The sequence below is a fragment of the Spermophilus citellus genome (genome assembly GCF_964194105.1).
Source record: "Spermophilus citellus genome assembly, chromosome: 3".
NCBI classification, from domain to species: Eukaryota; Metazoa; Chordata; class Mammalia; order Rodentia; family Sciuridae; genus Spermophilus; species Spermophilus citellus.
This window is the reverse complement of record NC_138184.1, coordinates 3,513,969-3,540,727: the sequence shown is the minus strand read 5'-3', so window position 1 is coordinate 3,540,727 and position 26,759 is coordinate 3,513,969. Positions and strand designations below refer to the sequence as shown.

Sequence of the window (26,759 nt, the reverse complement as noted above, 5' to 3'; positions counted from 1 at the left end):
TGAGGTGGGAGGCCGAGGGAGTTACCCCGCCCACCGCGAGCCCCTCCTAGAGGCGTGGCTTCTAGCGCCACGCCCTCCTCAGGGCCGCGGCACGCGCCTGGCGTCACGTGCGCCGCGGCCCGGACAGCGGAAATGACGCAACTCCCGCGCGCCCCCAGTATGGCCGGGCCATGGCGGCGAGCACAGGCTACGTGCGGCTGTGGCGCGCGGCGCGGTGCTGGGCTCTGCGCCGGCCGCTGCTGGCCGCCGCCGGGGGGAGGGGCCCGACCGCGGCCGGCGCGTGGCTGCCCAAAGGCCGGAGGGCCTGCGACGCTTCGCCTCCTTGGGCGCTTTGGGGCCGAGGCCCGGCAGCCGCCGGCCAGTGGCGAGGGCTTTGGGAAGCGAACAGCCGCGGCAGCGGGGCATTCTCGGGCGGCGAGGATGCCGCCGACGGGGGCGGGGAGGAAGGCGCAGGGGGCGGTGCAGGCGCCGGGGAAGGCCCGGTCATAACCGCGCTCACGCCCATGACGATCCCGGACGTGTTCCCGCACCTGCCGCTCATCGCCATCACCCGCAACCCCGTGTTCCCGCGCTTTATCAAGATCATCGAGGTAATGGGAGCCCCCGCCTCGGCCTTGGTTTCCCCGCCTCTGCAAGTGACAGGTTGGATCGAGGGATCGCGTAGCGCCCTCAGGCCGCAGAACTTTCTCCGAAGTTTCTCAGAGTTTGCAGTTGGAGTCCCGTCCGCGCGGCACTGGTGGCGTGCTCCTGAGCAAATGCCTCACCCTTTTGAGTTCCTTGGGTTTGTTAGAGGAGTTGGGCTCCGTGAGCTTAGGACTCCCTTCGAGTCCTGGTGATGGAAGGCCGGGCGGACCAGAGGCAGTATTGCAGCCTGCTTACTCTTCTGTAACTCCCTCGCGTGACAGTTTAGGAACCTCTTTGGGATCAGGATTCATTTCCTCGTTAAACAACCATTTCTTGATTGCTTGTGCTCTGTCAGGTAGTTTTAGATTCCCGGCCTGTGGAGTTGACCTTCTGTGAGGATGAAATAAGCAGCAGTGATCGCCAGGAATAATAGAGCGAGGAATGGTAAAGAGGCTTGAGGGAGGGGAAGGAGGACTGAGTTATTCATTCAGCAGTGTTCTTGATGACTGCCACGGGGCAGGCAGAGGAAGGCAGCGGTGAACATCTGGCCTGAGGAGCAGATGTGGAGGTGGAAGAGGCAGTAAACCAGGTCCTTTCAGAGGAAGAGCCATGAAGGGGGCGGGAAGGAGCAGGGTGATGTAAGAGGGAGAAAGCAGTGGCTGCAGGAGGCCCTTGTCATTCAGCTTTCAGAGTGGGAAGAACCCAAATGCCTCTCCCCCACCTACCACCCCCTCCCCTTTAAAATCAGTGGGAGCTCAAGTCCAGGGAGGAGAAAGGTTATCAGTCAATCGTGTAAGCAGGGTCACACAGTGAGTCAGCCTCTGCGTTCACATTCCAGAGTCTGGATAAATAAATAAATCCCAAGGATCGCTTGGAAGGGGAAAGGGCAGTGCAGAGAGGCAGCAGCCCACGAGTCGGGAGGGACAGATGAAGCCCCTCTCCAATTCTGTGTGTCTGAGCTCCTTTTCAAGACCCTTCCTTGATATTGAGTAATGGTTTCTGGGGCACACACCAGAGCCAGACCCCAAGGAGTCATTCCAGCCCCACTACTCTTCAAGTTACTCTTCAAGGCCTTGATTTTCTTGTCTGTGAAATGGACATCAGAGTAGCATCTTACTGCTTGGAGCTGTTGTGGGACTTATATGAAGTTCTGTGTCAAGGATTTGGATCTGTGTCTGGCACTTAGTTTGCCTCAGTAGTGAGATGCTGCTGCTGCAGTTTGCTACCCAGAGGAAGTTAGAAGTTATGTAGCAACTCCTCCTCCTACGAGTGCCGTGGCAGGTGCACATGGAAGATGTTGGTGACATTTCAGAACTCCTCCCTGAAGGCCTCTGGCCCAGCTTTGACCCCACCCCCAGCTGTCCTCCTTATCTTCCCAGGCTTCTGGGGCCAGGACTGTTCACCAGGCTTGCCTCCCACCCCATAATGACAGATGCCCTTTGCCCCAGTATCCCAGCAGAGAGATGACTCCTCAGGAAAGTCCTGTGCCCATCTGGAGCTAGCCAGGAGGGCCAAACAAGTCACTGTGGACTGCATTAGGAGACCTGGTCGTCAGTGTTTCTGTCGGTGTTACCCTGGAAATAACAAGGATTCTGCCACGGGGATGGAGAGAGAGGTGTGGAGGGTGTAGCAGTCAGCCGATGGCAGGGGAGAAGTTGGGGTGGCTTCTTTGGGACCCAATAAACATTTCTGAACCTGTTAGCAAAACTGTTTATGCTTGATTTTGTAGTTAATACTACTTGCTCTAATAGCTTCTCTCCTAATTGGTGGCCTTTGAATGTGGAGCAGCCTTTCTTAATTTTGGGGTCTTGCATCCTCTTACTGGATACTACACACTTTCTTCCCAGAAAAAGTATGTCTAAGCTGGATGTGGTAGTCTTGCCTGAAATCCCAGCTACTCAGAGGCTTAGGCAGAAGAATTGCAAGTTTGAGGCCAGCGTCAGCAACTTAGTGAGATCCTGCCCTAGAAAATAATAAGGACTGGGAATGTAGCTCACTGGTAGAGGACCAGTGGGTTCAATCCCCAGTACTGCAAAAAAATAAAAAATAAAATAAATAAAATTAAAAAATAAATCTACAGAGTCAGGTGTTCCCACCACAAGACAAGAGCCTCTGTTGGTCCTCGGTGTGGTCCCTGGGCCAGCAGCTTCAGTGTCACCTGGCAGTCAGTTTGAAACGCTGTTTCTGGGGCCCACCCCAGGCCTCCTGGATCAGAAATTGCATAGCTGGGGCCCCGCTGACAGTTTAAGCAGTCCTGCAACTGATTCTGGTGCCTGTTAAAGCTTAAGGTTCATTAACTAAGATCTGGCCAGGAATGAGTGGAGGGAATCAGCTGAGTCTCAGATGGCTGCACCCTGCCAGCCAGATGTTTCCTGGAGGACAGTGGAGCCCTGGCCCGCCCCTGGGATGACACCAAGAGTGCTGTGGTTCTGGGGTGTGAACATGACTAGCACAGGTGGATGAGGAGATAGTTCCTGTGAGAGTGTGGCCTGTGCAGAGGCCACGTTTGACCTCCACATATGTTGTCCTGACATTAAGAAAAGCAGAATGGTTATGATTTTCAAACTCAGCCATTTTGCCACTGAAACAGTTTTTTTTTTTAATATTTTTTAGTTGTAATTGACATAATATCTTTATTTTATATGTGGTGCTGAGGATTGAACCCAGGGCCTCACATGTGCTAGGCGAGCGCTCTACCACTAAGCCACAACCCCAGCCCTGAAATAGCTTTTTGAGTGGGATGCTAAAGCAATTTCTTGGTTCTGGTCATTTGTCTACTTTGAACTTTTTTTAAAAATATTTTTTAGTTGTCAGTGGACCTTTATTTTATTTATTTATATGAGGTGCTGAGAATTAAACCCAGTGCCTCACACATGCTAGGCAAGCACTCTACCACTGAGTCCCAGCCCCTGAATTTTCTTCGGAAACGTGGGAGGGACCACTGCACTAGGTAATACTGTTCTGCCCCATCCCCTTCCAGTAACCCCAGCCCTGTCCTTTTGGTCCGGATTCCTGGACCATGTTGATTAGTGTCCTGAATCAGGTTAGCATGTCCGTAGAGAGTAAAACTGTCGAGTGTCAGTAGAAGACCTGCCCTGCATTTCACTCGGGTTGTTGTCATGCTAGGTTAAAAATAAGAAGTTGGTTGAGCTGTTGAGAAGGAAAGTCCGTCTTGCCCAGCCATATGTCGGCGTCTTTCTAAAGAGAGATGACAAGTAAGTGGCATTTTTCCTTCATTCTTTTGTTGAAGGGGCCTTGGCGCCTGGCTCCCTGCGGTCCTGCTATGTAGAGTAGCATGGACCTTTCCCCTTGACCTAAGAGGAGCCCCAGCTAAGGGCTGGGCAGAATGCCTCTCTAGTCGCAGCTGAGGACTCCGCTGGTGGCTCCTGCACTGAGCTCCCGGGCTCTGTGAAGAGTGCTGGCCGCGCCTGGCTCCACCCTAGCACCGAGCAGGGAATCTCTGCAAACTGTCCAGATGAGGGATCTAGCTTCAAGGACCTGTAGTGTTAAAAGGCACCTGGGAGGCTGCTCGAGTGCTGAGCCAGCCGGAGGTCTCTTCCAAGTTAAAGGAGAGTGGAAGAGAGCCCTTCCTCAGCTCTGAGCTGGCAAGGAGCTGCCCTGTGGAGGTCACCCTGTGGGAGCCCAGGGCGCCACTCTGCTTTTTGCTTTAATTTTTTTTCTTCTGGCTGTAGATGGACAGAATGCCTTTATTTTATTTAGTATGTGGTGCTGAGGCTCCAATCCAGTGCCTCCCGTGTGTTGGGCAAGTGCTGTGCCACTGAGCCATGCCCTAGCCCCAGGCCACTGTTTGTAAAGTGCCGGCAGGGCGCTGGCAGGGCCCTTCTATCCCACACCTCCCTGACGCTGTGCGCCCTGCAGCTCGGCTCATGCACCTTTCTGCTGTCCCTCAGCAATGAGGCCGATGTGGTCGAGAGCTTGGAGGAGATCTACCACACGGGGACGTTTGCCCAGATCCACGAGATGCAGGACCTTGGAGATAAGCTGCGCATGATCGTCACAGGACACAGAAGGTGTGTGAGCTGACCAGCAAGGGGCTTTTTCATGTGGGACCCTTGCACATGAGGCAGGTACAAAGAGCAGCCCTGGAGTGCCCGGTCCCTGCATGGATCCACCCTGTCAATCAGCCTTATGCAGATTCATTATAAGCACTAAGAGCAAAGCAGTGGACAAAGGCTGAGGTTTGTCACCACAGAGAGTAGCAAGCTGTCTCAGATGCTGGCAGGTGGGAGAGCCTTTCCTCCAGGTGCCTAGGCCTGTGCCTACCAGCAAGTGCCCATAGCTGGCAAGTTCCACCACTTCTCTGACCGGACATACACGTGGCCCCCAGCTTAAAGTGCCTCTGTCACTGGTTGTGTGAGTGTGAGAATGTGTGGTTCTGCTGAAGGTGGAACAAGGGCCTCGCACATCTGGGCAAGTGCTTCACCACTGAGCGCACCCAGCCCCTGCTTAACGTTTGCAGCAATGGGTTTTCAGTAGGAGCACCTGCCTGTATCCTGCTGAGGAGCACGTAAAACCTTCATAACCTGCTTAGCCTTTTGGTCATTACCAGTCACTCAAGAACATCTGTAATCCCGGCAACTTGAGAGGCTGAGGCAGGAGGATTGCAAGTTTGGCTGATCAATCAAGAGGTCAAAAGATGCTGAGGGGTGGTGCTGGGGTGGTGGCTCAGCGGTAGAGCGCTTGCCCAGCACGTGCGAGACCTTGGGTTTGATCCTCGGCACCACATCAAAACAAAATAAAGTATTGCGTACAACTAAAAAATAAAAAAAGATGCTAGCCTGGCTAGGGATGTGGCTCAGTGGTTGAGTGTCCCTGGGTTCCATCCCAGGTACCTCCCCCCCACCCCCCAAAAAAGAAAAGCAGGCTGGTGTGCTCCGGGAGCATCCTTCTGGAGCATGTGTCTCCTCAGAGCCCTGCACCCAGGTCCCTGCGGGAAAGGTCTCGGCGAGTGAGTTTCTAAAAAGCCACCCGTTGGGCCCCTCTTAGAGTCTGTTGAGCCTGGAGTCTTCCTTGTTCTCTTTATTCTGTGTGTGTGTGTGTGTGTGTGTCTCTCTCTCTCTCTTTTTTGGTGGCGCTGGGGTTGGACCCAGGGCCCTGTGCGTGCGGGGCGGGCCCTCTGCCTGCTGAGCTGCCTCTCCAGTCCTGGGCCCTCCCTGTTCTTAGAGAGGCTTTTCTTGTGTCAGTGGAAGGACTAGGCATTGGTTCTGAGACATGCTGGAGGTGTCCCACTGCCACAGGCTCCCAGGCCCTTGTCCTCTGCTCCTGGGGTAGGGATGAGCTGCTGCCTCTGCCCCTGGAGGGATTCCTGGGCCAGGGGAAGGAATAGATGCAGTGGAAATGAATCAAAGCAGAGGAAACCGCCTGCACCCCGCAGGCTGTCAGGGTTATTTTGCTGGGTGTTCTCAGTCTCTGGGAGGATATGCATGGCTGCACTTTTTTATGCAAGGGATAAATCCGTGTGGGGGTGGGACCAGCTGCCTGGGGACACCGAAGGGCAGCAGGGAACCCTACAGAAGCAGGCCTGCCAGCCCCTGAGGTTTGAGGTTTGCCCAGCACCCTGGGGCCTGTCCTGGGCACATCAGAGGCCGGTTGTCAGGGGCCCAGTGTCAGCCAGGCTCTGACTACATCCCAGAAGGCTCTCAGGCCACCCTCTGAGGAAGGTACTGCTACTACCCAGTGTGGCGGAGGAGAGACCCTCGAGGCCAAAGGCTTATTTCCGTTTATCTCACACTGAGGGCCTGTCTCTGGTGCTAGGCTGCATGCAGAAAATGGGCACAGGAGGGAGGACAGACGAAAGCTCTGAGTCACACTGCATTCATCTGGAAGGGGGTGTTGGGGGGTGGCTGTAGAGATGCTCTTCCAACTGAGGTGGAAGGGAATGAAGAAACCCCTGGGCGGGGGTGTGGTCATGGTGCATGGCCTTGGGGAGGGGCCTGTGCCCTGCTAGCTGGCATTTCATCCCAAAGACTCAGGGGCTTGACTCCCTTGGATGTCCTGGGCCGTCTCTGGGCCTCTGAGAAAGTAGCTCAGCCTCTAGCACAAGGAGCCTGTGTCCACTCTGCCTCTGACTGAGGTGCTGGGCTCACTGCCTCAGCCTCGCCTCCACCTCATTCCCTTCCCAGGATTCATATCAACAGGCAGCTGGAGGTGGAGCCAGAGGAGCCAGAGGTGGAGAACAAGCAGAAGCCCCGGCGGAAGCCCAAGCGGGGCAAGAAGGAGGCGGAGGATGACCTGGGCACCAAGCCCCAGCTGGAGGTGGCACCGGAGCCCACCTCGGGCTCCTCCAGTGGGGTGCTCATGGTGGAGGTCGAGAACGTCGTCCACGAGGACTTCCAGGTCACTGAAGAAGTCAAAGTGAGTCTTGTCCTGCGGGTCTCCCTCTAGGACTTGCTGCCTGCCCCTGGGCCAGGCCCGCAGGAGGCCCGCCCTGGAGTGAGCAGCACACGCTCCTCCCAGCAGCCTCTGGTGGAACTGGGCCAGAGGGTGAAGGCTGAGCCAGGCCTTCCTCTCAGGGGGGGCAGGTTTTGACCCGCGTCCAGACAGCTCGAGTCCACCCTGCAGGAGTCTCCAGCTTCCACCAGAGCACCTCTGTCCCCACTCCACCCTCCAAGCAGGGGACCCCTGGGTGCTCCATAGGAAAGAATCAGCCTTTGGCCCTCAGGCCCCAGACCCTGACAGTCCTGCCGCCTTCTTTGTGCCAAGAGCCAGCCTTCGATGTCCCTGGGGGCAGGGCCATTTAGCAAGCTAATGAAAGGCTGGGGTGTATGTGACTCTAGGGGTGTGCCTCATGTCACTGGCTGCCTCCCTAAGGACAGCATGAGCCAGGTGGGGCCACAAGGGATGGTCTGGGCCCTTTGTGGTTGTGTCCCCTGAGGCTCTGCTGAGGATGCGGGGGCTTCTCCTAGCAGTGCGGGATCAACCCGTGCTGTTGGCTGTGGGTGCTGCACTTGTGCTGGCCTGGGTAGACAGATCCATGCACAGAGCCACGTGAGGCCCTTGAGACCCGTGCTGGTGGAAACGGGCTTTCAGTGACCTGGTGTGGCTGAGGACAGGAGGTGAAAACTTACTTACACTTATTTAAACTTAAAGAGCTGCCCATGATGTGATCCCAGCAGCTCCGGAGGCTAAGGCAGGAGGATCACAAGTTCAGGGTCAGCCTCAGCAACTCAGCAAGGCCCTAAGCAACTCAGTGAGACCCTGTCTCTAATTAGAATATAAAAAAGGTCTGGGGATGTGGCTCAGTGGCTAAGCACCCCTGGGCTGCTGGAGCCCAGTTCAGTCCTTGGTAACAAAAAAAAAAAAAAGCTTGGCCGGTGGCTCTGCTGCAGTGGAGAGCGTGGTATTGGTGTCCCCTGGGAATGTGCAGCAGGGCCGGCCGGGCGGGCCTCACAGTGCTGTGGTGATGGGTAGGAGGCCTCCAGTGAGCTGCAGAGGTGAACTCAGGTCAGGGCCACACCAGTGACTGGAGGCCAGGCTGGACGTCATACAGGTGACTGGCAGCCCCTGCAGGCCACTTGTGTGCTCATGGGCTATGCCCTGCTCAGAGCCTGTGGCCTTTGGGGAACAAGTGAGGTGTGGTTCATGCTCCAGCAGTGACACTGGCCTCCCATGGCTTCCAGAGTTGGCAAGAAGGAAAACGGGCCTCTGTCACGCCCACAGCGGAGGGCCCCTGTCTCTGGAGAGAGCCTGGTGCGAGGTTCCAGGGTGTGGTGGGCCGAGAGCCCTGGTGGCATATAGGCTGTAGTGTGGGTGAGGGTGAGGAGCACAGAGCTTCAGGTGCAGGAGGCCGAGATGGGCCCCACCCTTTCCTCCCAAGGTGGCCTATTCTGAGGACCAAGCTCAGGGGGTCTGAGGAGACAGGCTTTGGTTTTAGCTTTCACTCCTTGAAAGTGAACGTCTTTCACTAAGATGTGGGTCTCCTTGGTTTCCAAGCCCAGATCTAGCCTCAGTGGACAGGGAGCTGATGGAGTGGCGGGTGGGCGGGGCTCCTGGGCCACACCCCCTGCTGGCCTTGGCTACCAGGCCCATGCAACTGCCCCGTCTACACTCACCAGGCCCTGACCGCTGAGATTGTGAAGACCATCCGTGACATCATCGCTTTGAACCCCCTCTACAGGTCTGTCCCCCACGTGAGTGGCTGGCGTGCCCTGGGGTCATGCTGGGCCTGCCTGAGGCCCTTTATGCAGCGGGTGGCAGGGGCGTTCCAAGAGGGCCATCCTGCAGAACACAGGGACTGCTCTGTGCAGGGGACACCCTATACCTGAGACCTGGGGTGTTTCCCCTTCCTGCCCTTCCTGGTGTGTCCTGGAGCCTGTGCTCTAATCCTCTGGAGGAGAGGGCGGAGTCTTATGGGGGCGGATCACCACCTGCTGCAGGGGGCCGCAGGAGCTCTAGGCTGGGGCACAGCAGGCCCTCTTGGCTCTGGCCGTGGAGGGGCGGCACTAGGCAGTAGGACGGGAAGGCCTAGGCCTTTTTGGGGACAACAGTGCAGTGAGGGTGAAGGCCTGGCTGCTGTGGCAATGTCCCCCCTTGTCCTTTGCAGGGAGTCAGTGCTGCAGATGATGCAGGCAGGCCAGCGGGTGGTGGACAACCCCATCTACCTGAGCGACATGGGTGCTGCGCTGACTGGGGCTGAGTCCCACGAGCTGCAGGATGTCCTGGAGGAGACCAACGTGAGTGACCTCCTGCCTGGCTGTGCCTGTGCAGTGTTGGGCGCCGGGCAGCCTCCGGGCTCAGCACTGTGAGGTGACTGCGGTCAGCAGGCTCTGTGGGTCTATGTGGGCCACTGGCGAGTCAGCCTGCCTTCAGTCACGTCCTCAGGTGTCACCTGCCTTTGCCGTTCTGTGGACGTGCACCCTTGTGGACGTCTTGGGCATGTGGCCGCAGACCCCGGGCCTTGTCAGGAAGGCGTTTTCAAGACTGCTGTGTGTCGGGGAGGCGTGGGCAGCTTCCTCCCTCTCTTGGCAGCTCTGGGTGTTGCTGTCGCCACCCTGCACATGCGCAGGCCGACTCCTGGCCATGAGGTTGTCCTCCCTCTCTCGGCAGATCCCCAGGCGGCTGTACAAGGCCCTCTCCCTCCTGAAGAAGGAGTTCGAGCTGAGCAAGCTGCAGCAGCGCCTTGGACGGGAGGTGAGCCAGCGGCTTGGCAGCCCCGGGGAAGACGGGCGACCGGGTCATCAGAGGGAGTCATCAGGCTGGTTGAAAACTCCTGGGCTCAGTTGATCTTCCTGCCTCAGCCTCCCAAGTCGCTAGGAACTCAGGCGCCACTGCATCTGGCCGACTCTGACTCAAGGTCCATAAGCTCTGGGCCTTTTATTGTTCTGGCCTGTGAAACCGTCCCAGAGTCATGAGCCCAAGAGAATGAGAGCTGTCCCAGGTCTGTCCCAGGTCTGTTCCAGGTCCTGGTGAGAGTTTCTGTACGCCCCACCCCCAGTGCCGGCTGCAGGTGGGAGCCAGGCTGGGAGGGGCCAGACTGCACCTGTGCTGGGTCCTCGGAGGCCCTGGAGCCTACCCTTGGCCGGCCTGGACGTCGCTCTTGGAGCCCCGGTGGTATTTTGGTGTGACCCGCTTTTCCCACTTAGTTTTAGGTAGAATTCACTCCCGCCTAGATCTGGGAAGCCTTGAATATTGGGCAGCTCTCACAGGAAGCAGGGCAGTAGGCGGTGGGCTGAGCAACGCGGGCCTCTGCCCTGTCTGAGAAGCGGGGAGGCCAGCCAGCCAGCCTTCCTGGGGCATCAGTGCTCACCAGGAGCTGCGCTGGGGGACACCGGGTTAAGCACAGGAGGGGCTGGGCGTGGCAGTGCCCCTGTGGGGAAAGGGAGCCTGGGCAGCAGTAGCAAGACCCCAAGTCTTGACAAGTGCAGCTCAGTGTAGGATTCGCCTGCCACATGCCAGGCCTGGGTCCCACCCCAGCACCACGTGCACAGAGGAGAGATGGCATGGGGCTGGCACTCGGGCTCTTGAGTCCTGAGCGCGGGCGGACCGCCTGCCGCCACCCTGAGTCCCACCCCCCGTGTCTTTGCAGGTGGAGGAGAAGATCAAGCAGACCCACCGCAAGTACCTCCTGCAGGAGCAGCTGAAGATCATCAAGAAGGAGCTGGGCCTGGAGAAGGAGGACAAGGACGCCATCGAAGAGAAGTTCCGTGAGCGGCTGAAGGAGCTGGTGGTGCCCAAGCACGTCATGGACGTGGTGGACGAGGAGCTGAGCAAGCTGGGCCTGCTGGACAACCACTCGTCGGAGTTTAAGTGAGCGCCGCCTTCCGCGCAGACCTCGATCCCCAGCAGTGGGTGGGCCAGGAGGTGGTGTCTGCGGTAGATTGTCACAGAGAGTGTGTGGAGAGGCTCCAGGTGTGTCGCTTTCCTTGTCCCGGTTGGAACTGCCACCGTCTCTCTGATTGTGCAGATGAGCAGATTGGGGCTTGGTGATCAGGGCCCTGGGCTGGGAGGTGACCACAGGATTGAGGGCAGGGGTGCCTGGCTTAGAGCCATTACCCCAAGACCACCTCTGCTTCTGTCCCCTGAGAGCAGCCAGGAAATGGCCAGGTCTTCCTGTGGCCCTGACCTTGCCGGGCCTGTTTCCTCGAATACTGTCGCAAGTGGGGAAAGCCTACGGGGCTGGAGGAGCCCACGAGGAGCCCACGCTGTACCACGCCTGCCACGCACAGCCGCGCTGCCTGGCCCCTCCCTGCACAGCTCCCTCTGCCTGTGGCCCAGGAACCCAGCTTCCCAGTAGGCTGCTCCCAGGAGGGGAGAGGCTGGCCTCAAGGACGTGTCAGTGGGCTTGGTGGCAGGGCTGAGGCCCTGGGACAGCTCTCATCGGTGGTACTGGGGATTGGGCCCAGGGTCATGGTACAGCTGAGTTCTCTCCCAGACCTGTTTATTTTTTGGAGACAGTCTCCCTAAGTTGTTGCTGGCCTTGAACCTGGCAGTCCTGCCTCGGCCTCCCGAGGCTCTGGGACAGCTCTTCAGAGGCGGCCAGACCCAGGCAGGCACCCAGTCCTGGGGGTCTTGGCTACTGGGCCAGATCCCCTGGCCCGGAACACTTGGGAAGGCATTGGAGCTTTAGCACCCAACTCCTGCTTCTGGGGTGGCATCTAAATGTCCCACTGCTGCTGTGACAGTCCCTTAAGATGACAATGCCTTAAGAAGACCTAGCACACCACTGAGTTCTGGGGCGGGAGTCCAGTGGAGGTCTCTCAGGCTGGTCCCTCTTGAGGCCCTGGGAGAGTTGCGTCCTGCCTCTTCCTGCTCCTAGAGTCCCCAGCCTCCCAGGAGCTCCTGGGCCCGTCTCCATCTGCAGAGCCAGCAGCACAGAGCCCTCTAGGCTCTGACCTCCTGCTCCCTCACTCCTAAGGACCCCTGGTGACACTGGGTCTCAGATGGCCCAGAGTGTCCCCTCTGGGGCCCTTCTGCAGGACTGCTGGGAGGCGGCATGTTTCACAGGTGGGGGGGTGGATGTTTTGGAAGCCATTTGTCCCCCTGCAAGTGCTGTGTCCTCCTAGGGGCTTTGGAAACTCGGGGACCAGCCCTCCAGGCCTGGAGCTCCCTTCCCTTCCGGATGTGCGCCAGTGTGCGCGGCAGACTCTGTGCGGGGCTCTGGGGCTCTGTTTGCTGACCTGGCTGGGCCCTTCCTGAGGCACCATCCGCCAGGCCCTGGTGCCCCATCCCACAGCAGGCCTCTGGCTGCTGTTCAGCCTGGACACCTGCAGCTGCCTGAGGCTCCTTCAGCCCGAGTCTGGCTGTGGCACTGCCTGGTGACGTCCTCCCACTGGGCTTGGTTGTCCTTATGTGAATCCCCCGGGCGTGGGGCCCAATGGGCCATTGATCTGGGCAACCCGTGCCCCAGAGGGTGGTCTTCGTGGCAGCACGTCCCTAAGTTACCCAACACCTTTCTTTCCTTGATGGCAGTTCTTCCCCAAAGTTAAGAGGTCTCCACCTCCCCCTAGCCCACGTGCTCATGGCCCAGGGCAGCTGCCATCCAGAGATGCACAGCCCCAACTCCGGGTCAGTCTGGGTGGCCCTCCCAGCCTGCAGTAACCCTGGCCTTCTCCTCCACCCAAAGCTTTGGGTCCAGTTTCTCCCCCGTCCTAAGCCTTGTCCCCTCTGTGCATCTCCCTCAGTCTTGGCCTCGAGGGCACAAGAAGGTCAACGTGGCTGTGATGCACATTAGATCTCAGGCCCTTCTGCTGCGCATCCGGTGTTTGGCTGAGAAGTAGAGCAGGCAGGGCCCCTGTCCCAGGAGCAGAGAGACCCCTAAGTCCCCACCACGATGGCTTTCCAAGGCATTGACCGCCCAGGGGCGCTGCCCTGTGTGAGCCCACATCGCCCATGGTGGGCACGGCATGGGGTATGAAGGACCCGCACAGCCGTGCGGCTGCTGCAGCAGAGGCTGGGGCACTGGGACCCCACTCACCAGGCTCTGTCGTGGCAGTGTCACCCGAAACTACCTCGACTGGCTTACGTCCATCCCCTGGGGCAAGTGCAGCAAGGAGAATCTGGACCTGGCCCGCGCCCAGGCGGTGCTGGAGGAGGACCACTACGGCATGGAGGACGTCAAGAAGCGCATCCTGGTGAGGCCGGGCACAGGGGGCCCCACTGCTCTCCTGGTCTGATGCCAAGGCTGAGTTCCAGGAACGGGGACTTATAAGGGACAGGACTTGACTTGGCTCAGTCCTGGAGACTGGGAGGGCCCTGAGCGTGGTGCTGGCCTCGGTTCTGTGGTAGGAGGCGGCCAGCTGAGACCTCTTCCTCTCCTGGGCCAGTACTGCCCTCGCCAGGCCCCACCCCAAACCTGCTGCCATGTGACCACAGAGCTCGTGTGTCCAGTGGTGGGCTCTAGAGGACACATCACACCAGCACTCCTGGCCCTTGCCCCCACCAGGCACCTTTGGCCCACGTCCTGGGTGCCTGGTTGGGGTTCCCAGGGCACGTTGGGGAGCGAGGATTGCCATGGTCTCGTGGCCCTGTGCTATGAGGGCCACCTGGTAAGGGTTTGAGGGTGCTGGTGGGGGCTAGTGATGTTGAGGGGCGGGGGCCCTGGGCCACTGGCCCTGCCACCGTGGAGGGCTCATGGATTTGCCACGGGGATAAAAGTTGCACTGGGGGCAACAGAAACTGGACAGGAGGGGTGACAGAACAGGAGCCGGAGGGAGGTGGGTGTGTGGGGTGGGTGCAGCCAGACTTGCCGTGCCGCTGGGCACCTGTAGTCTGGCACCTGGTCGTCCAGTTGGATGTGCTGTCCTTCCTGGGGCTGATGGCAGCTCCAGCCAGCCCTTGGAACAAGCCCAACGCCCTCCTGAACCCCAGGCACTGGGGAGACGGGGAGGGAGAGCTGCTCACCTGCTCCACTCCTGGGGAGAGGCCGAGCCCTGCTGAGCCCCCCTCTGCCTGCAGGAGTTCATTGCCGTCAGCCAGCTCCGCGGCTCCACCCAGGGCAAGATCCTCTGCTTCTACGGCCCCCCCGGCGTGGGCAAGACCAGCATTGCCCGCTCCATCGCCCGCGCCCTGAACCGCGAGTACTTCCGCTTCAGTGTCGGGGGTATGACCGACGTGGCCGAGATCAAGGGGCACAGGTGGGCCTGGTGCACCTCCCCTGTACTCACCTCGTGCTTCTGCCCCTGGCTACCTGTTGGGTGGCCGCTAGAGTGTGTCTGGAAGTGGGCGGGTCCCACAAGTCCAGCTGGCGGCTTTGGCCCCACACCCACTTCTCCCCCCCCCCCAAGGCTCTTGGCCAGGCTCGTCAGAGGCCCCGCAGTTGCAACTGGTGTCCTGGCATCCCATTCCCTGGTGCTCTAGGCAGAGTCCCTGGGTAGCCTTGCGCCCTGCCCAGCTGTACCTCCCAGGGAGCTGGGGCGGAGTCGCAGGTGCCAGGGACAGCACCTGCCTGTTCTCTCCTGCCTTCAGGCCCAGGGCTGGGGCTGGAACCGTGTCCAGTGACTGCATGCTGTGGCCTTGGGTGCGCAGTGAGGGTGCTGCTTTCTCTGAGGGCCTCCTGCCACCCCAGCCTCTAGGCCGTGGTTCTGGAGAAGCTTGGCTGTAGCTTTGGTGCGAGCCAAGCATGTGCTCCAGGTTGGCCTTGCTGTTTACAGAGCTTGGTGAGCGTGAGGCCTGGGGCCCCATCCCCAACACCACAGCAAGGAAGAGAGTCAAGTCTGTTGAGGAGGTGACATCTTTTTTCCCAGTGCTGACATGTCTGGCTGCCAAGGCTCATGGGCATGCTTGGCAGCCTCACTGTGGGGCAGGGGGCTCTAGGAAAGCAGGGGACAGGAGCCACAGCAGGCTGCAGGAGCGGGTACCAGGAGGCCGAGTGTGCCCTTCCTGGGGGTGCCTGCAAGGCTGAGGCCACTCCCTGGGGGTGAGGAGACCTTGGCGGAGCAGAGGAGCCAGTGGGCGTCCTCTGAGGTGGAGCGGAGGACACAAGAGGGGCTGAGGATAGAAGGGCAGGCTTTCTGTGACGACGTCAGTCTGGGTTCCAAGGCAAGGACAAGGACAGGACACTGATAGCTGGACTAAAATACGTTGTCATAGCAGCAGGCCCACAGCTCCCACTTCCCTCTGGATCAAAGCCCAAGTCTTCCTGGAGGACCACAGGCCTGTACCCTGTCCGGTCCTCTCCCTGCCCCCTCCCCCTGCCCCAGCACTTCCTCACTCCAACACGCCAGCCTGGTCCTGCCTCAGGGCCTTTGCGTGAGCCGTGCCCTCGGCTGGAGAGCTGCTCCTCCAGACCCCATTGGCTCCCTCTCCACCTTTGCTCAGAGCCTCTCCCTGAGTGTTTCTTGCCTATCCCACAAGGCCTTCCCGGCACCCCAGCCCGCTTTCCCCTTCCCAGCAGGTGGGGTCTCTGTGCCCCATGATCCTCCTCTGCCTCCCTGGGCTTTGCCCTGCTGGGCCTTCGCGCAGGACTCCTGTCTCACGTGTTCCTAGGCAGAGCAAGTAGCTACCTTATCAGGAAGCCCCTGGAGGGAAGGCGCTGGGCTGTGGCCAGGCCTGGGGACGCGCCTCGTGTACCTGTAGTGCAGGTCATGGAGAGCTGGCCTTGCAGCTGTCCCTTAGGAAGACTCGGATGGGGCTGGTCTGCCACGCCAGGATGAAGCCGAGTTTCGGCATCTGGGTAGGAGTTGTGAGCTGCTGGGGGGACCCAGGTAGCCCTGTGGTCCAGGCCACTCGTGTCTGGCTGGAGAACCTGCGTCTCCGGCTCCGGTGCGAGGCAGGTTAGGGGTGACTGTGTGTTCTTGCTGCCGGCGGCGGCGGCTGGTGGTTTCCTCATTGCTTGAGTGCAGGGTGTGCTGAGGCCCTGGGGCCTTCCTGGGCTCCTGACCCAGCTTTGCCCCCCCCCCCCCTGTAGGCGGACCTACGTGGGGGCCATGCCCGGGAAGATCATCCAGTGCTTGAAGAAGACCAAGACGGAGAACCCCCTGGTCCTGATAGATGAGGTGTGTGCCGGGCTTCGCCCTCCAGCCGCCCCGGCCGTGCTGCGGCCCACCCTTCACTCCCCGGCACACACGCTGCAGAGTGCAGGGTGCAGGGTGCCCAGACCAGGGAGTGCTGTCACTGTGGGGGATCCACCCTAGTGGGACCGTCTCAGTGACACTGGCTCTGATAGAGGGAAGGTGTCCCTCTTGCCCCTTGCTGTCCTGAGTGGCACAGGAGTGGGGCAAAGTGCCAGTGCCACCTGCCTTCTGCCACTCCAGGTGGACAAGATAGGCCGGGGTTACCAGGGGGACCCCTCCTCAGCACTGCTGGAGCTGCTGGACCCGGAGCAGAATGCCAACTTCCTGGACCACTACCTGGACGTGCCTGTGGACCTGTCCAAGGTGCGTGTCCTGCTGCCTGGGGCTCGCGGGGCGGGGGCTGGCCAGGCCCCCTGGAGTGGCAACACCTGACCACCTTCCCCAGGTGCTGTTCATCTGCACGGCCAACGTCACTGAGACCATCCCCGAGCCGCTGAGGGACCGCATGGAGATGATCAACGTGTCTGGCTACGTGGCCCAGGAGAAACTGGCCATTGCGGAGGTGAGGGCCAGCCGTCCCTGCTGCCTCCGGCTCAGAGGCAGGAGCTGCCTTGCTTGGGTCTCGGCTCTGCAAACCTACCTCAGTGCCGCCAGCTGCTGGGCCTGGTGCCTGCAGTGGCCCGCTTTGCAGAAGTCCACTCACGGGACTGCAGGGCAGATGTGGCCCTGGGGAGGGGCACTGTAGCCTGCGCAGCGGTAGGTAGATGAGGCCAGAAAGAAAGAAAGGAATTCAGGCACAGGTGTCCTTGGAGCACTCTCCTACCTCGGGGTCACGCTGTGCGGTGGCGGGAGCCACTCTAGCATCCCCTCCCTGAGGTCACACAGAGACGCCTGCCTTCCAGAGACGTGCAAGGCCTGGGTGCTTTGGTAGCCTAGATTGGGTGGTCCCCAGCGGCACAGTGGCCTCTGAGGCGCCTGGTTCCACCTGGAGCAGGATCTCCGAATGCTTTCTGGAAAGGCTGCGGGGCCTCTCCCCTCCCCAGCCCCAGTGTCCTCCCCCTGCCCTGCTGAGCCTTCAGTGTCTGGGGCTGGAGGACAGGAGCATAGGACCCCTCAGGAGTCTAGGGACCAACCCCAGGGTAGGATGAATGTGCTGTGTCTCAGATGTCTTAGGCCACACTGCCAGAGCTTAGGGCCACTGTGCTGGGCTCTGGGTGACCTTGGAACCTGTGACCCCATCTTCCTGTTCGCTGAGGCGGGCAGTCAGCAGCCTCACACACTCAAGTCTAGTGGTGGGGTGACCCCAGGGGACCCGGGGGCTTTCCTGTAGGGAGTGGCACACAGGGTGACTGGGACAGCAAGAGGGTCTGTGTTGATGCAGTAGCATAAGAAGGACAGGACGGGGGCATGTGACCTCTGCAGGGCCAGGCACCTGCAACCCCGCTTGCTAGTGCCTGCTGGTCTCATCTGCCAGCCAGGCCCCAGGTGGGTAGGTGGGGCCTGAGGTCCTGGGCCACTCTGGGCCCTGACAGCACTCCTCCTGTAGAGGTACCTGGTGCCTCAGGCCCGCACCCTGTGTGGCCTGGACGAGAGCAAGGCCAGGCTGTCCTCAGATGTGCTGACCCTGCTCATCAAGCAGTACTGCCGGGAGAGTGGCGTCCGCAACCTACAGAAGCAGGTAGAGAAGGTGAGCAGCAACTCTGCCCACTGGCCCTGCTCCTGCTCCGCTCTGCCCCTCCACCCCGCGCCACCCACCTGCACCCCGCTGTCCACCCAGGTGCTGCGGAAGTCGGCCTACAAGATTGTCAGCGGTGAGGCCGAGTCTGTGGAGGTGACCCCTGAGAACTTGCAGGACTTTGTGGGGAAGCCCGTGTTCACAGTGGAGCGCATGTACGATGTAACACCGCCGGGTGTGGTCATGGGCCTGGCCTGGACCGCCATGGGTGAGCTGGACCCCAGGGCTGCAAGGGCTTGTAGCTCACCATCCCTTTGAACACCTTCCCCCTGAGGGACCATGTGGAATGAAGCCCAGGGATTCAGAGCTAAGCAAGAAAAAAGGTGTGGCAGCCAGCAGTGTGGCGACACCTGGGAGGGTGGGGGCAGCCCCCAGTCTGAGCCCACCCTGACCTAAGGACAGGGAGCTGGGGAGTGGGCTATGCTTGGCAGCAGGGCAGCCTGTGGGTGCCAGCTGAGGGCAGCACTGGTTCCGGGGGGGGGAGTCTTCATAACCCTGGGCAGAGAGGGAGGGCCGGGGTTGGCCACGGGTGGGTGCAGGTTCTGGGCTGTGCAAAGGAGGTTCCGAGTGGCTAGGACCCTGCTTGCTCAGGCTGTGTCCACTAAGTTAGTGCTCTGCAGAGGTGGGCTCTGGGCCATCCATGACCTGCCTCCCTGGAAGCAGTAGGCGGCAGAGGCAGGTTTTCAGGACCCACTGGTGGTCACAGGCTCCACCCCCTCCCCCAGGAGGATCCACCTTGTTTATTGAAACATCCCTGAGGCGGCCACCATTCAAGGGCAACAAGGAGGACCAGGATGGCAGTCTGGAGGTGACGGGCCAGCTGGGGGAGGTGATGAAGGAGAGCGCACGTATAGCCTACACCTTCGCCAGGGCCTTCCTGATGCAGCAGGACCCCAGCAATGGGTACCTGGTCACCTCCCACATCCACTTGCATGTGCCTGAGGTGAGCTCTCCCCTCTACCACCCCAAGACCCCTCCTGCCACCCTCAACAGTGGCCACCTGCCCACCTATGTCTCCTACCAGGGTGCCACCCCCAAGGACGGCCCTAGTGCTGGGTGCACCATCGTCACGGCCCTACTGTCCTTGGCCATGGACCAGCCTGTCCGGCAGAACCTCGCCATGACTGGTGAAGTCTCCCTCACAGGGAAGATCCTGCCCGTTGGTGGCATTAAGGAGAAGACTATTGCAGTGAGTTCCCAGACCCTCCACGGGACAGGCCGTGGCCACCACTCCATCACACCTATTGGGCAGGGTGGCCTCCTGGACCCAGAGCCCAACTGAGCTGGCTGTCCCAGCTGCTCCTCCAGCCCTGTTTTAGACAGTCCCTATTGGTGTGGGGTCTCCCATTGGCACCCCTGCCCCAGGTATCATGAGGTGGGGCTGGTGTGGAGCAGGGGGGTATGGGTGTGTCCCAGATGATCCAGAAACAAGGGACCACCACCTCCCTAGGCTATGGGGGGCTCAGGGTCCTGGACCTGGCACTCAGCATCCTTGTTTCCAGGCCAAGCGTGCTGGGGTGACGTGCATCATCCTGCCCTCGGAGAACAGGAAGGACTTTCACGACCTGGCGGCCTTCATCACCGAGGGCCTGGAGGTGCATTTTGTGGAGCACTACCGGGAGGTCTTCGACATTGCCTTCTCCTGCACTGGGCAGCAGGCTGAGGCCCTGGCTGTGGAGCGGTGATGGCAGCAGGCCCAGCCTGGACTGGACTGAACTGTACGCTTGGGGAAGGACGCTGGGCCTGGCAGCAAAGCCACCCACCCATTGGCTTGGCCAGGTGACCTGGGTCCCAGGTCCTTATAGCTTGATCATGGAGACTGGTACGATCATGATTAAAGAGCATTTCCAGGACCACTTGGCTACCTGCTTCTGTGTCAGCTGCCTGCCCCCAGCAGATGACCCCCCACACCAGGACGCAGGAGCCATGGTTTTCTGGGATGGTTTATTGAGGAAAGGGGGCTCAGTCCTTCTTGGCAGCTGCCTTTCTCATGGCGGCCAGGACGTTGCTCAGCTCCTCTCGCTTCCTCTTGGCCCGGATGTGTGTTCCCACCTGTGCGGCAAGAAGGCCACCCATCAGCCTGCGCCCCGGGTCCCCTCGCGGCGCACCCTCCTTAGCAGCCCACCTACCCTTTTCTTGATGAACTTGAGGGCCCGTTTGTCTTTGGAGACCTTGAGCAGCTCCATGGCCCGACGCTCGTAGGGGGCAAAGCCACACACCTCCCGGATCATGTCCCGCACGAACTTGGTGTGCTTGGTCAGGCGCTGGGGGCAGGGGCGGCCGTCAGCGCGGGTCCGGGCCGGGGCGCACCCGGCCCCCTGCACTCCAGCCCTCACCCTGCCTGCCCCCGGCTGCCGTCCACAGTATCGCGACACGGGACGGCGGTCCCCGGCCCAGGGCCCAAGCCCGTGCACACCCGAGCCTCGCGCCGACGCGGTCCGCCAGGGCTCGCGCCTCTGCCCGGAAGGCCCCGCCGCTCCCAGCACTCACCCCGCGGCGGCGGCTGTGCCTCGGCTTGCTCACGTTCTTGGTCACCTTGTGGCCCTTGTTGAGGCCTACGGCCATGGGGTAGCGCAGAGCCATGGCTGCGGGAGGCGGTGGGGAGAAGGGCTGGGGTGAGTCCCGGCAAGGCGCCCGCCACCCCGCGCCGCGGCTTCCTCGGGCACGCTCGCCGGGCCCAGCCACCCTCCAACCGGCCCAGCAGGCCTGGGGGCCCGGATGGCGAAGGATGAAGAGTCAGGCGCGAACGAACTCACCTGCTGCTCTCCAATGGCTCCCGGAGCGGAAGGGCCGGCGCCACACGGAACTCTGGGATATCTACTCGCTGCTGGAGGCGCGGACCAGAGAGGCAAGAACAACGCGCGCGCCCCCTGGCGTCCGGAGGCTCCCTGAGCATGCGCGTTGACCCCGGGACCAGCGGAAGTGGTTGTGGTGCCCCAAAGGCCGCTGAGTTCGAAGCTGCAGCTTGTTGGTTAACCCGGACACAGCAACTTCACCTCCCAGGCCCCCCAGTTTTTCCATATGTAAGGTGGCACGAAGAAACCTCCATCAACGGGTTTATTGATTTCACGAATGGTGTGGTCATAGTGCCTCCTGGTGGCATTTGGCGTGACGTAAGGTCGTGCCGGGATGCCAGGCCGAGGGATGCCTGCTGAACAACCTTGAATCAGGTGGTGGAAACAACAAGATCTAGAAGTTCTAATTTCCGCGCCCCCCCTTTTTTTAATATATATTTATTTATTTTTTTAGTTCTCGGCGGACACAACATCTTTGTTGGTATGTGGTGCTGAGGATCGAACCCGGGCCGCACGCATGCCAGGCGAGCGCGCTACCGCTTGAGCCACATCCCCAGCCCATTTCCGCACCCCTTTTACCCCTTCTTTTGTCAATCTTACTTGTCTCTAAGAGACAGCCTCAGTTTGGGACTGGTGTGACGAGGACAGTCTTTCTTGGACAGAGCCCTGGACAGCCCACAGTAGCAGCTTTTTGTAACATTGTATCCATGCCAGTTATTTTTTACAATTGCTTTATACCAGTAGCACTGGCTTTCCATTTTGAGGAGCGTCCGTTTTTAACTGACAGATGTGCAGCTGTGGCCCTCATTAGCCCAACCTCCCTAAGCTACAGCGTCATCCTCAGAATGGGAACAACTGTAAGACCAAACTCCAACAGCAAGGCCTAAGATCCTTGACCTCAAGGGCGTGGGGCCCGGTTACACTATTGCTGACGCTGCAACCAAGTCCCGCAGGTCCATCAGTGCCCCTGCCTCTCCCACTGACTTCCTGAGGGGAGCCCATCCTGTCTGTCTCCATTTCTCCACCTACAAAACAGGCTGATAGTTCTAGCCCCTCTCCCGGCTCCTAGAAATTGGAAGGCAAAAGGAATTTGAATAGATATATATACATAAGCAAGGGAAGACCTTTTATTATGAAACGGGAGGCTGAGTCTAGCCCAGAATATGCTCTTCTCCTCTTCTTCCCACCTGGCCATCAGGTGGACCGCAGGTGTCAAGAGTACCAGACACCCTAGCTGGGGGTGGGAAATGCTCCCAGTTGGAATCAGTGGAAAGAATCAACTGAGACTTAGAGGCTCCCAGAGGTGACTCAGGGCATCCGCCTCAGGCGACCTGGGGAGGGAGCATCACTTTTCTGGAGACTGTTTCTTATTTGCACAATGGAAGCAATGATCATGTCACCAGTGACCTCCAAGAACCCCAAGTCTGGGCTGCTGCCTTCCAAGACTGCAGTTTGTTTCCAGGTGCCCGCAGATATTCTTCTGTTTGGCTTTTGCTCTGATGACTCCATCTTGGACTCCGGCCACCCTCTCGGAGATGTCTTTGTCAGTGTCCGGACTCCAGGAACAGCTGGATGGTACCTCCCGTCTGGGAAGACAGGAGCCCCAGGGGACTCAGGCTGCAACTGCAGAGATGTTGAGGTCCTGGCGAATGAACCAGGCCCTCGGGTGCGGCAGCCAGCCTCGCAGCAGACAGAGCAGGTGCAAGCGCCACGGGTAGAAGACACAGGAGGCTCGTGTAGCGCCACCTCGGATCACAGCCAGGGCCGCCTTGGGTCCCGGGGCCGCCTTGGCTCTCATGACACCCCTAGGGAGGGAGATGGTAGGGACTGCGGTGGGTTCCCACGGCATGCAACCAACCGATGGTTCCCTGCTCACACCCAGGCCTCACCTGACTCCCTCCACAGTGGAGGCCGGATCCCGGAGGCCCAGGACGCACATGGTGATGGCCACATTCACGTCCTGAACATCCAGCTCCCTCCGCAGGGAGCCGAAGAAGCTGTCCAACGCGAACTTGGCCGCTGAGTAGGGGGTGGAGAAGGACACGGGCACACGGCCTAGGGGCGCAGGAGGGCAGCTGCTGGGGGGGCCACAAGATGCTCCTCTTCTTCCAGGGAGCCTTCCCGCCCCTCCGCTTCTCCCGCACGAAGCCCGTCCTCTCCAAGCCCCTCCCCCAAGAGCTAGAGCCACATTCACGCACCGAGCAACGTGGACACCACCACCAGGGAGCCCTTGCTGTCAGTCAGGCTGGGCAGCGCCAACTTGGTCAGTTGCACGTAACTCAGGAAGTTCACCTGCAGGCGGCGACGGCGAGTCACAGGGCAGAGGCGGGGCCCGGCCCGACGGGCGGGGCCCGAGGACACAGGTGGAGGGGTACGGGCTCCATACTAGGGCGGAGCCAAGGCCAGGAGGGGCGGAGCCTAGGACCCAAAGGGGCGGGGCCCGGACATCCCCCGGGAGGAGCCGAGGAGGGAGCAGCGCCTTTGCACGCGGGGCGGAGCCCTGGGCTGGGATAGGCGCGCTCGGGCGGAGGGCAGGGCGAGAAGGGGCAGGGCCGCCGGTTTCGGGGAGCACCTGCACCAGCCAGTGCGTGGCCTGGGCGCTGCGGGCCCGCATGCCGGCCGGAATGCCGCCGAGGTGGTTCAGCACGAGGTAGTCCAGACCCCCTGGCCCAGAAATGCTGGTCAGCGTAGGGCTGGCCCGAGGCCCTGCCCGCTGGGCTATACGAATCCCCGCCCCGCCACGGGTGGGGTTCGGTCCGGAGCGCCGAGGTCCTCGCGGCAGGTAGCACCCCCCACCCGGGAGACCAAAGCATTACTCTCCTGGCGTCCTGCAAGTTTTCGCCCCTGGTAGTGGGCCTCCACCCCTGGTAGTGAGCCTCGCCCCCTAGTGGTAAGCCTCCATCCCTGGCTGCGCCCCAGGCCCCGCGAGTCTCCGCCCCCAGACACCCGCCCCCACGGCACCCCACCCCAGTTCCGCCGACCCTAAGGCTCAGGCCAGGGTACTCTGCTCCAGACTCCAGGCCCCGCCCCTCACCCAGCTTGTCCAGCGCAAACTGCACCACGCGCTCGGGCGCCTCGGGGGAGGCCATGTCCGCGGAGATGTAGAAGACCTTGGGGGCGCCCAGCTTCCGGCAGTTCCCCACCACCTGGGGGGCCAGAGCTGCCCGTGGGCCTCTCCTCCCCAGCCGCCCCCCCTGCCGGCCACACGGAGGATCCCACCTGAAGCCCCGCCTCTATTCTGAGCTCAGGTCCCAAGGGCATCCTTCTCAACGCTTCACACTGCGGGCTAAAAAGAGCCACTCACCAACACCCAAGTCCCCGGGGACTCCACACACGTTTCTGATTTCTGGTTTCTCTCGGGCATTCCCCCAAGCACTAACAGCTGTTGCTAGGGAGGGCCCCGGGCCTTTGGGTTGGAGACCCTGGCCATCAGCACGGCGGGAACACTCAGTACTCCCCTTCCTGAAGGGCACTTCCTGCTTTCCACTCCTTCACTGTGCTCAGCGCAACCCAGAACCCAAGGGAAGGTCTGTGTCTCCAGGCTCAGAGAGGTTAGGCGACTTTCCCAAGGTCACATAGGAAGCCCATTACAGAAGTTCAAACTTAGGTCTTCTTTCTCCTCACAAGCCCCCAGCCATCCATCTGGAAATGGGGTGGCTCACCTTCTGCAGGAGGGCCTCGGCCTGGGCAGTGAGCACCAGGTGGGAGCCCAGGCGGGCGTAGTGATAGGCCAGCTCTTCACCAACACCAGCGCCGCCCGCAGCCCCGGTCAGCAGTACGCGGGCTCCCTGGAGACGGGCTGCAGTGAGCAGGGGGGTCAGGCAGGGGCAGGGCAGAGCCGGCGGGATTCCTCCCTCCCCGCACCCTGGGCGCTCACCTGGCTCAAAGTTGTCGTCCCAGTAGTAGGCAGAGAACAGGGCCCCCAGCCCCGTGAGGAGCAGCACCTTCATGGCCTGGGGGCCTGAGCAGGGAGGGGCTGGCCGCAGCCACACCTGTTTGGTGGGCCTTCATTTGATGAGCATCTGGTAACACTGTGGCCCTGGACCTGCCCCTCCTCTCCCCCTCCATGGCGACCACTTGGTCCAGCCCCCCACTATCCTCCACCTGAACTCGGGACCACTTTCCAGTGACCCCACTTCTCAAAGCCTTCTCCCTCCACCCAACAGGCAAATCGCAGCTTCCCTCCCCTTTGATAACTCTTTCATTAAGGACAAAAGCCAGAATCCTGATGACCAAAAAGCTGTGTGGACAGGATCGTTCTCCCCTCTGCTCCACTCCACTAGCCTCTTCTCGGTTCGCCAAACCGGCCACAGCCAGGCACCACCCTGCCTCAGGACCCCTGCGCTGGCACTGCCATCGGCCTCTTGCTTCTTTCAAGTCTCAGCACAAGAGTGACCTCCTGTAGAGATGCCCTACCCTGAGCCACCTCCCTAGAGCTGCTGCACCCGGCCCTCTCCCTGACCCCGTCTTCTCCCCACCTCCGCACTCATCCTGGCCTGGAAGCACGTTCGTGTGTTCACTGCCCCCTCTCCCCCCAGAGGGTCACACCTTGAGGGCAGGAAGAAGAGAGACAACGGCTTCTGTGTTCCTCACTGTAGGGCTGGTTGGGTTTTGGTACTGAGCCCCAGCCCCAGCCCCAGCCCTTTGATGTTCCCTTCTTTGAGCCAGGGTCTCACTGCATGGCTCAGGACCTAAGTTCCTGGGTTGCCTTGAGCTCCAGCCCCCTGCCTCGGGGTCCTGAGCCACTGATTAGAGGTATGGTCCACTGCACCTGGCTGTTGGTCCTCAGTACCCAAAGCCATGCCAGGTATACAACAGGTGCTCAGTAGACCCTAGGTTGACATGGAGTGCTATGGGGAATGGATAGGCAAGAGCTGGAGGAGTCCAGAGAGACAGGTCTGTCTGGAGACACCAGAGGGCTGGACACTTGGGGATGGGTGGACACAGAAGTACCCCTCATGGGGTGAAGACATGCCTTCAGTGTGGGGGAAAAGGAGGAAGAGGGCAACAAGCCAGATTCCTCAAGTTCTGGGGACCACGGTCTCCCACAAGCCCATCCAACCTTGGGGTTGCTATCCTCTGAAGTCCACGGGACAAGGACGGGGGTCTTCACAAATCCAGAAGCTGCGAGGGCCGGGAGCGGCGGGATGATGGGTTGGGGGAACCGGATCTCCGCTCCTCTCTCCCTAATTTCCCGCCCCCTGGAGCCAGCCAGAGGGGTCTCTGGAAGGCATCCTGGCCGAGCCCCTTGCAGCTGCAAGCCTGTCCAGGGCTCCCCCCTGCCCCGGAGGGCCCGAAGCCCTCACCGCGGGTCTGGCGCTGCCCACCCATCACCCCACCGCCTATCTCTGCACCTTTGGGTGCTCAGAGGAGCGGATCCCCCAGCCGTCCCAGCCAGGGCCACCAAGCCCGACACGCGCTCCCACTTCTCACTCCCAGGGACGGGGCACGAAGCGCCCCGGGGGGCTCCTCCCACCCCTGGTCCAGCAAAGGAGGCGGGTGCAGAGGGACAGGCAGGCGGGCCGGTGGCGGGTGGAGACGGGGGCCTGGCAGCCGGGTCGCAGCGGGCGGAAGGGGCACCAGACCTGGCAGAACGCACTGGCGCCGCGACCGCGCCCGGCCTCGCTTCCCGCCGGGACAGGGGGGTGTGAGACCCCTGCGTGTCCCCAGCCGCGCACTCACCCACTCGGGCCTCAGTTTCCCCGCCGTCCAGCGGGGCCGGGGTCCGGGCGTGAACGACCCTCGGACCTACCTTCCCGGCGGCGCTCGGCCGGACCCCGACCGCGCCCCCTCCCGTAGGGCGGGGCCACGTGACTTCGAGCCCACCTTCTATGGGCGGGGACGTGAGCGGGACTCCGCGCCCCGGCGTTGCCAGGCAACGGCCTCCGCCGGGCTCTCCCGCTCGCCGCCGCCCCGCCACGCCCCCAGGTCTGACGCCCCGAGCCCGGTCACGTGCTACGGGCCCGCCTCTCTCGAACTAGCCTCGCGTTGCCGTGACGACCGCTTTCTAGACGTGCTCTTCCAGTCATTTGCGCTGGCTCGGGATCCCTCGTGATTCGACATCTTTCTGGGGCACCTCAGGCTTCACTCCAGACCCCTGAGGCCTCTTACCCCTCGGCCGCCTGGGCCGGGCCG

The 26,759-nt window shown here is 60.9% G+C and overlaps 5 protein-coding genes across 19 annotated transcripts in view; 3 read left to right on the top strand and 2 right to left on the bottom strand.

Annotated features, from left to right (window-relative positions):
• The window catches only part of DUS3L (dihydrouridine synthase 3 like), a 77,218-nt gene extending 53,394 nt beyond the window's left edge, over positions 1-23,824 (top strand). The window contains exon 14 of the transcript XR_014020895.1: positions 23,814-23,824. The gene's annotated coding sequence lies outside the window, so the exon portion shown is untranslated. The remainder of the gene's footprint in view (positions 1-23,813) is intronic.
• The window catches only part of MICOS13 (mitochondrial contact site and cristae organizing system subunit 13), a 92,038-nt gene that overhangs the window by 63,459 nt on the left and 1,820 nt on the right, over positions 1-26,759 (top strand). The gene's annotated exons all lie outside the window — the stretch shown is intronic.
• LONP1 (lon peptidase 1, mitochondrial) lies at positions 149-19,682 on the top strand. The gene is made up of 18 exons (XM_081284852.1): positions 149-590; positions 3,751-3,839; positions 4,536-4,655; positions 6,768-6,999; positions 8,700-8,761; positions 9,188-9,317; positions 9,691-9,774; positions 10,670-10,890; positions 13,076-13,214; positions 14,038-14,216; positions 15,989-16,076; positions 16,335-16,457; positions 16,540-16,656; positions 17,641-17,781; positions 17,872-18,037; positions 18,555-18,772; positions 18,854-19,018; positions 19,332-19,682. Exons 1-18 carry the CDS (start codon positions 171-173, stop codon positions 19,512-19,514), a joined length of 2,877 nt encoding a protein of 958 aa, XP_081140978.1. The 5' UTR covers positions 149-170; the 3' UTR covers positions 19,515-19,682.
• HSD11B1L (hydroxysteroid 11-beta dehydrogenase 1 like) lies at positions 10,495-26,702 on the bottom strand. Of its 15 annotated transcripts, none has more exons than XM_081284872.1 (9): positions 26,307-26,592; positions 25,687-25,748; positions 24,502-24,616; positions 24,287-24,423; positions 23,659-23,770; positions 23,197-23,288; positions 22,823-22,916; positions 22,514-22,679; positions 21,720-22,429 (listed from the first exon to the last, which is right to left on the bottom strand). In XM_081284872.1, exons 3-9 carry the CDS (start codon positions 24,572-24,574, stop codon positions 22,237-22,239), a joined length of 867 nt encoding a protein of 288 aa, XP_081140998.1. In that variant the 5' UTR covers positions 24,575-24,616; positions 25,687-25,748; positions 26,307-26,592; the 3' UTR covers positions 21,720-22,236. The 15 variants fall into 15 exon arrangements, with proteins under 15 accessions (XP_081140990.1, XP_081140998.1, XP_081140994.1 ...); XM_081284868.1 differs by lacking the exon at positions 25,687-25,748 and adding an exon at positions 25,103-25,172; XM_081284871.1 differs by lacking the exon at positions 25,687-25,748 and having other exon boundaries at positions 26,210-26,592.
• RPL36 (ribosomal protein L36) lies at positions 19,760-20,718 on the bottom strand. Its single transcript, XM_081284879.1, has 4 exons — positions 20,586-20,718; positions 20,320-20,414; positions 19,959-20,093; positions 19,760-19,881 (listed from the first exon to the last, which is right to left on the bottom strand). The coding sequence occupies exons 2-4, from the start codon at positions 20,410-20,412 to the stop codon at positions 19,792-19,794; spliced, it is 318 nt and encodes a 105-aa protein (XP_081141005.1). The 5' UTR covers positions 20,413-20,414; positions 20,586-20,718; the 3' UTR covers positions 19,760-19,791.

Coding starts and splice junctions, on each gene's coding strand:
- HSD11B1L (XM_081284860.1), bottom strand. CDS start 26,687: ATGTCGAATCACGAGGGATCCCGAGCCAGCGCAAATGACTGGAAGAGC. Junction 23,771..24,286: donor CCGAGGCCCTCCTGCAGAAG/GTGAGCCACCCC, acceptor CTGGCCCCCCAG/GTGGTGGGGAACTGCCGGAA. Junction 23,289..23,658: donor GTTTGCGCTGGACAAGCTGG/GTGAGGGGCGGG, acceptor TTTCTGGGCCAG/GGGGTCTGGACTACCTCGTG.
- LONP1 (XM_081284852.1), top strand. CDS start 171: ATGGCGGCGAGCACAGGCTACGTGCGGCTGTGGCGCGCGGCGCGGTGC. Junction 3,840..4,535: donor TTTCTAAAGAGAGATGACAA/GTAAGTGGCATT, acceptor GCTGTCCCTCAG/CAATGAGGCCGATGTGGTCG. Junction 8,762..9,187: donor GCTTTGAACCCCCTCTACAG/GTCTGTCCCCCA, acceptor TGTCCTTTGCAG/GGAGTCAGTGCTGCAGATGA.
- RPL36 (XM_081284879.1), bottom strand. CDS start 20,412: ATGGCTCTGCGCTACCCCATGGCCGTAGGCCTCAACAAGGGCCACAAG. Junction 20,094..20,319: donor GGCACAGCCGCCGCCGCGGG/GTGAGTGCTGGG, acceptor CCCTGCCCCCAG/CGCCTGACCAAGCACACCAA. Junction 19,882..19,958: donor TCAAGTTCATCAAGAAAAGG/GTAGGTGGGCTG, acceptor CTTGCCGCACAG/GTGGGAACACACATCCGGGC.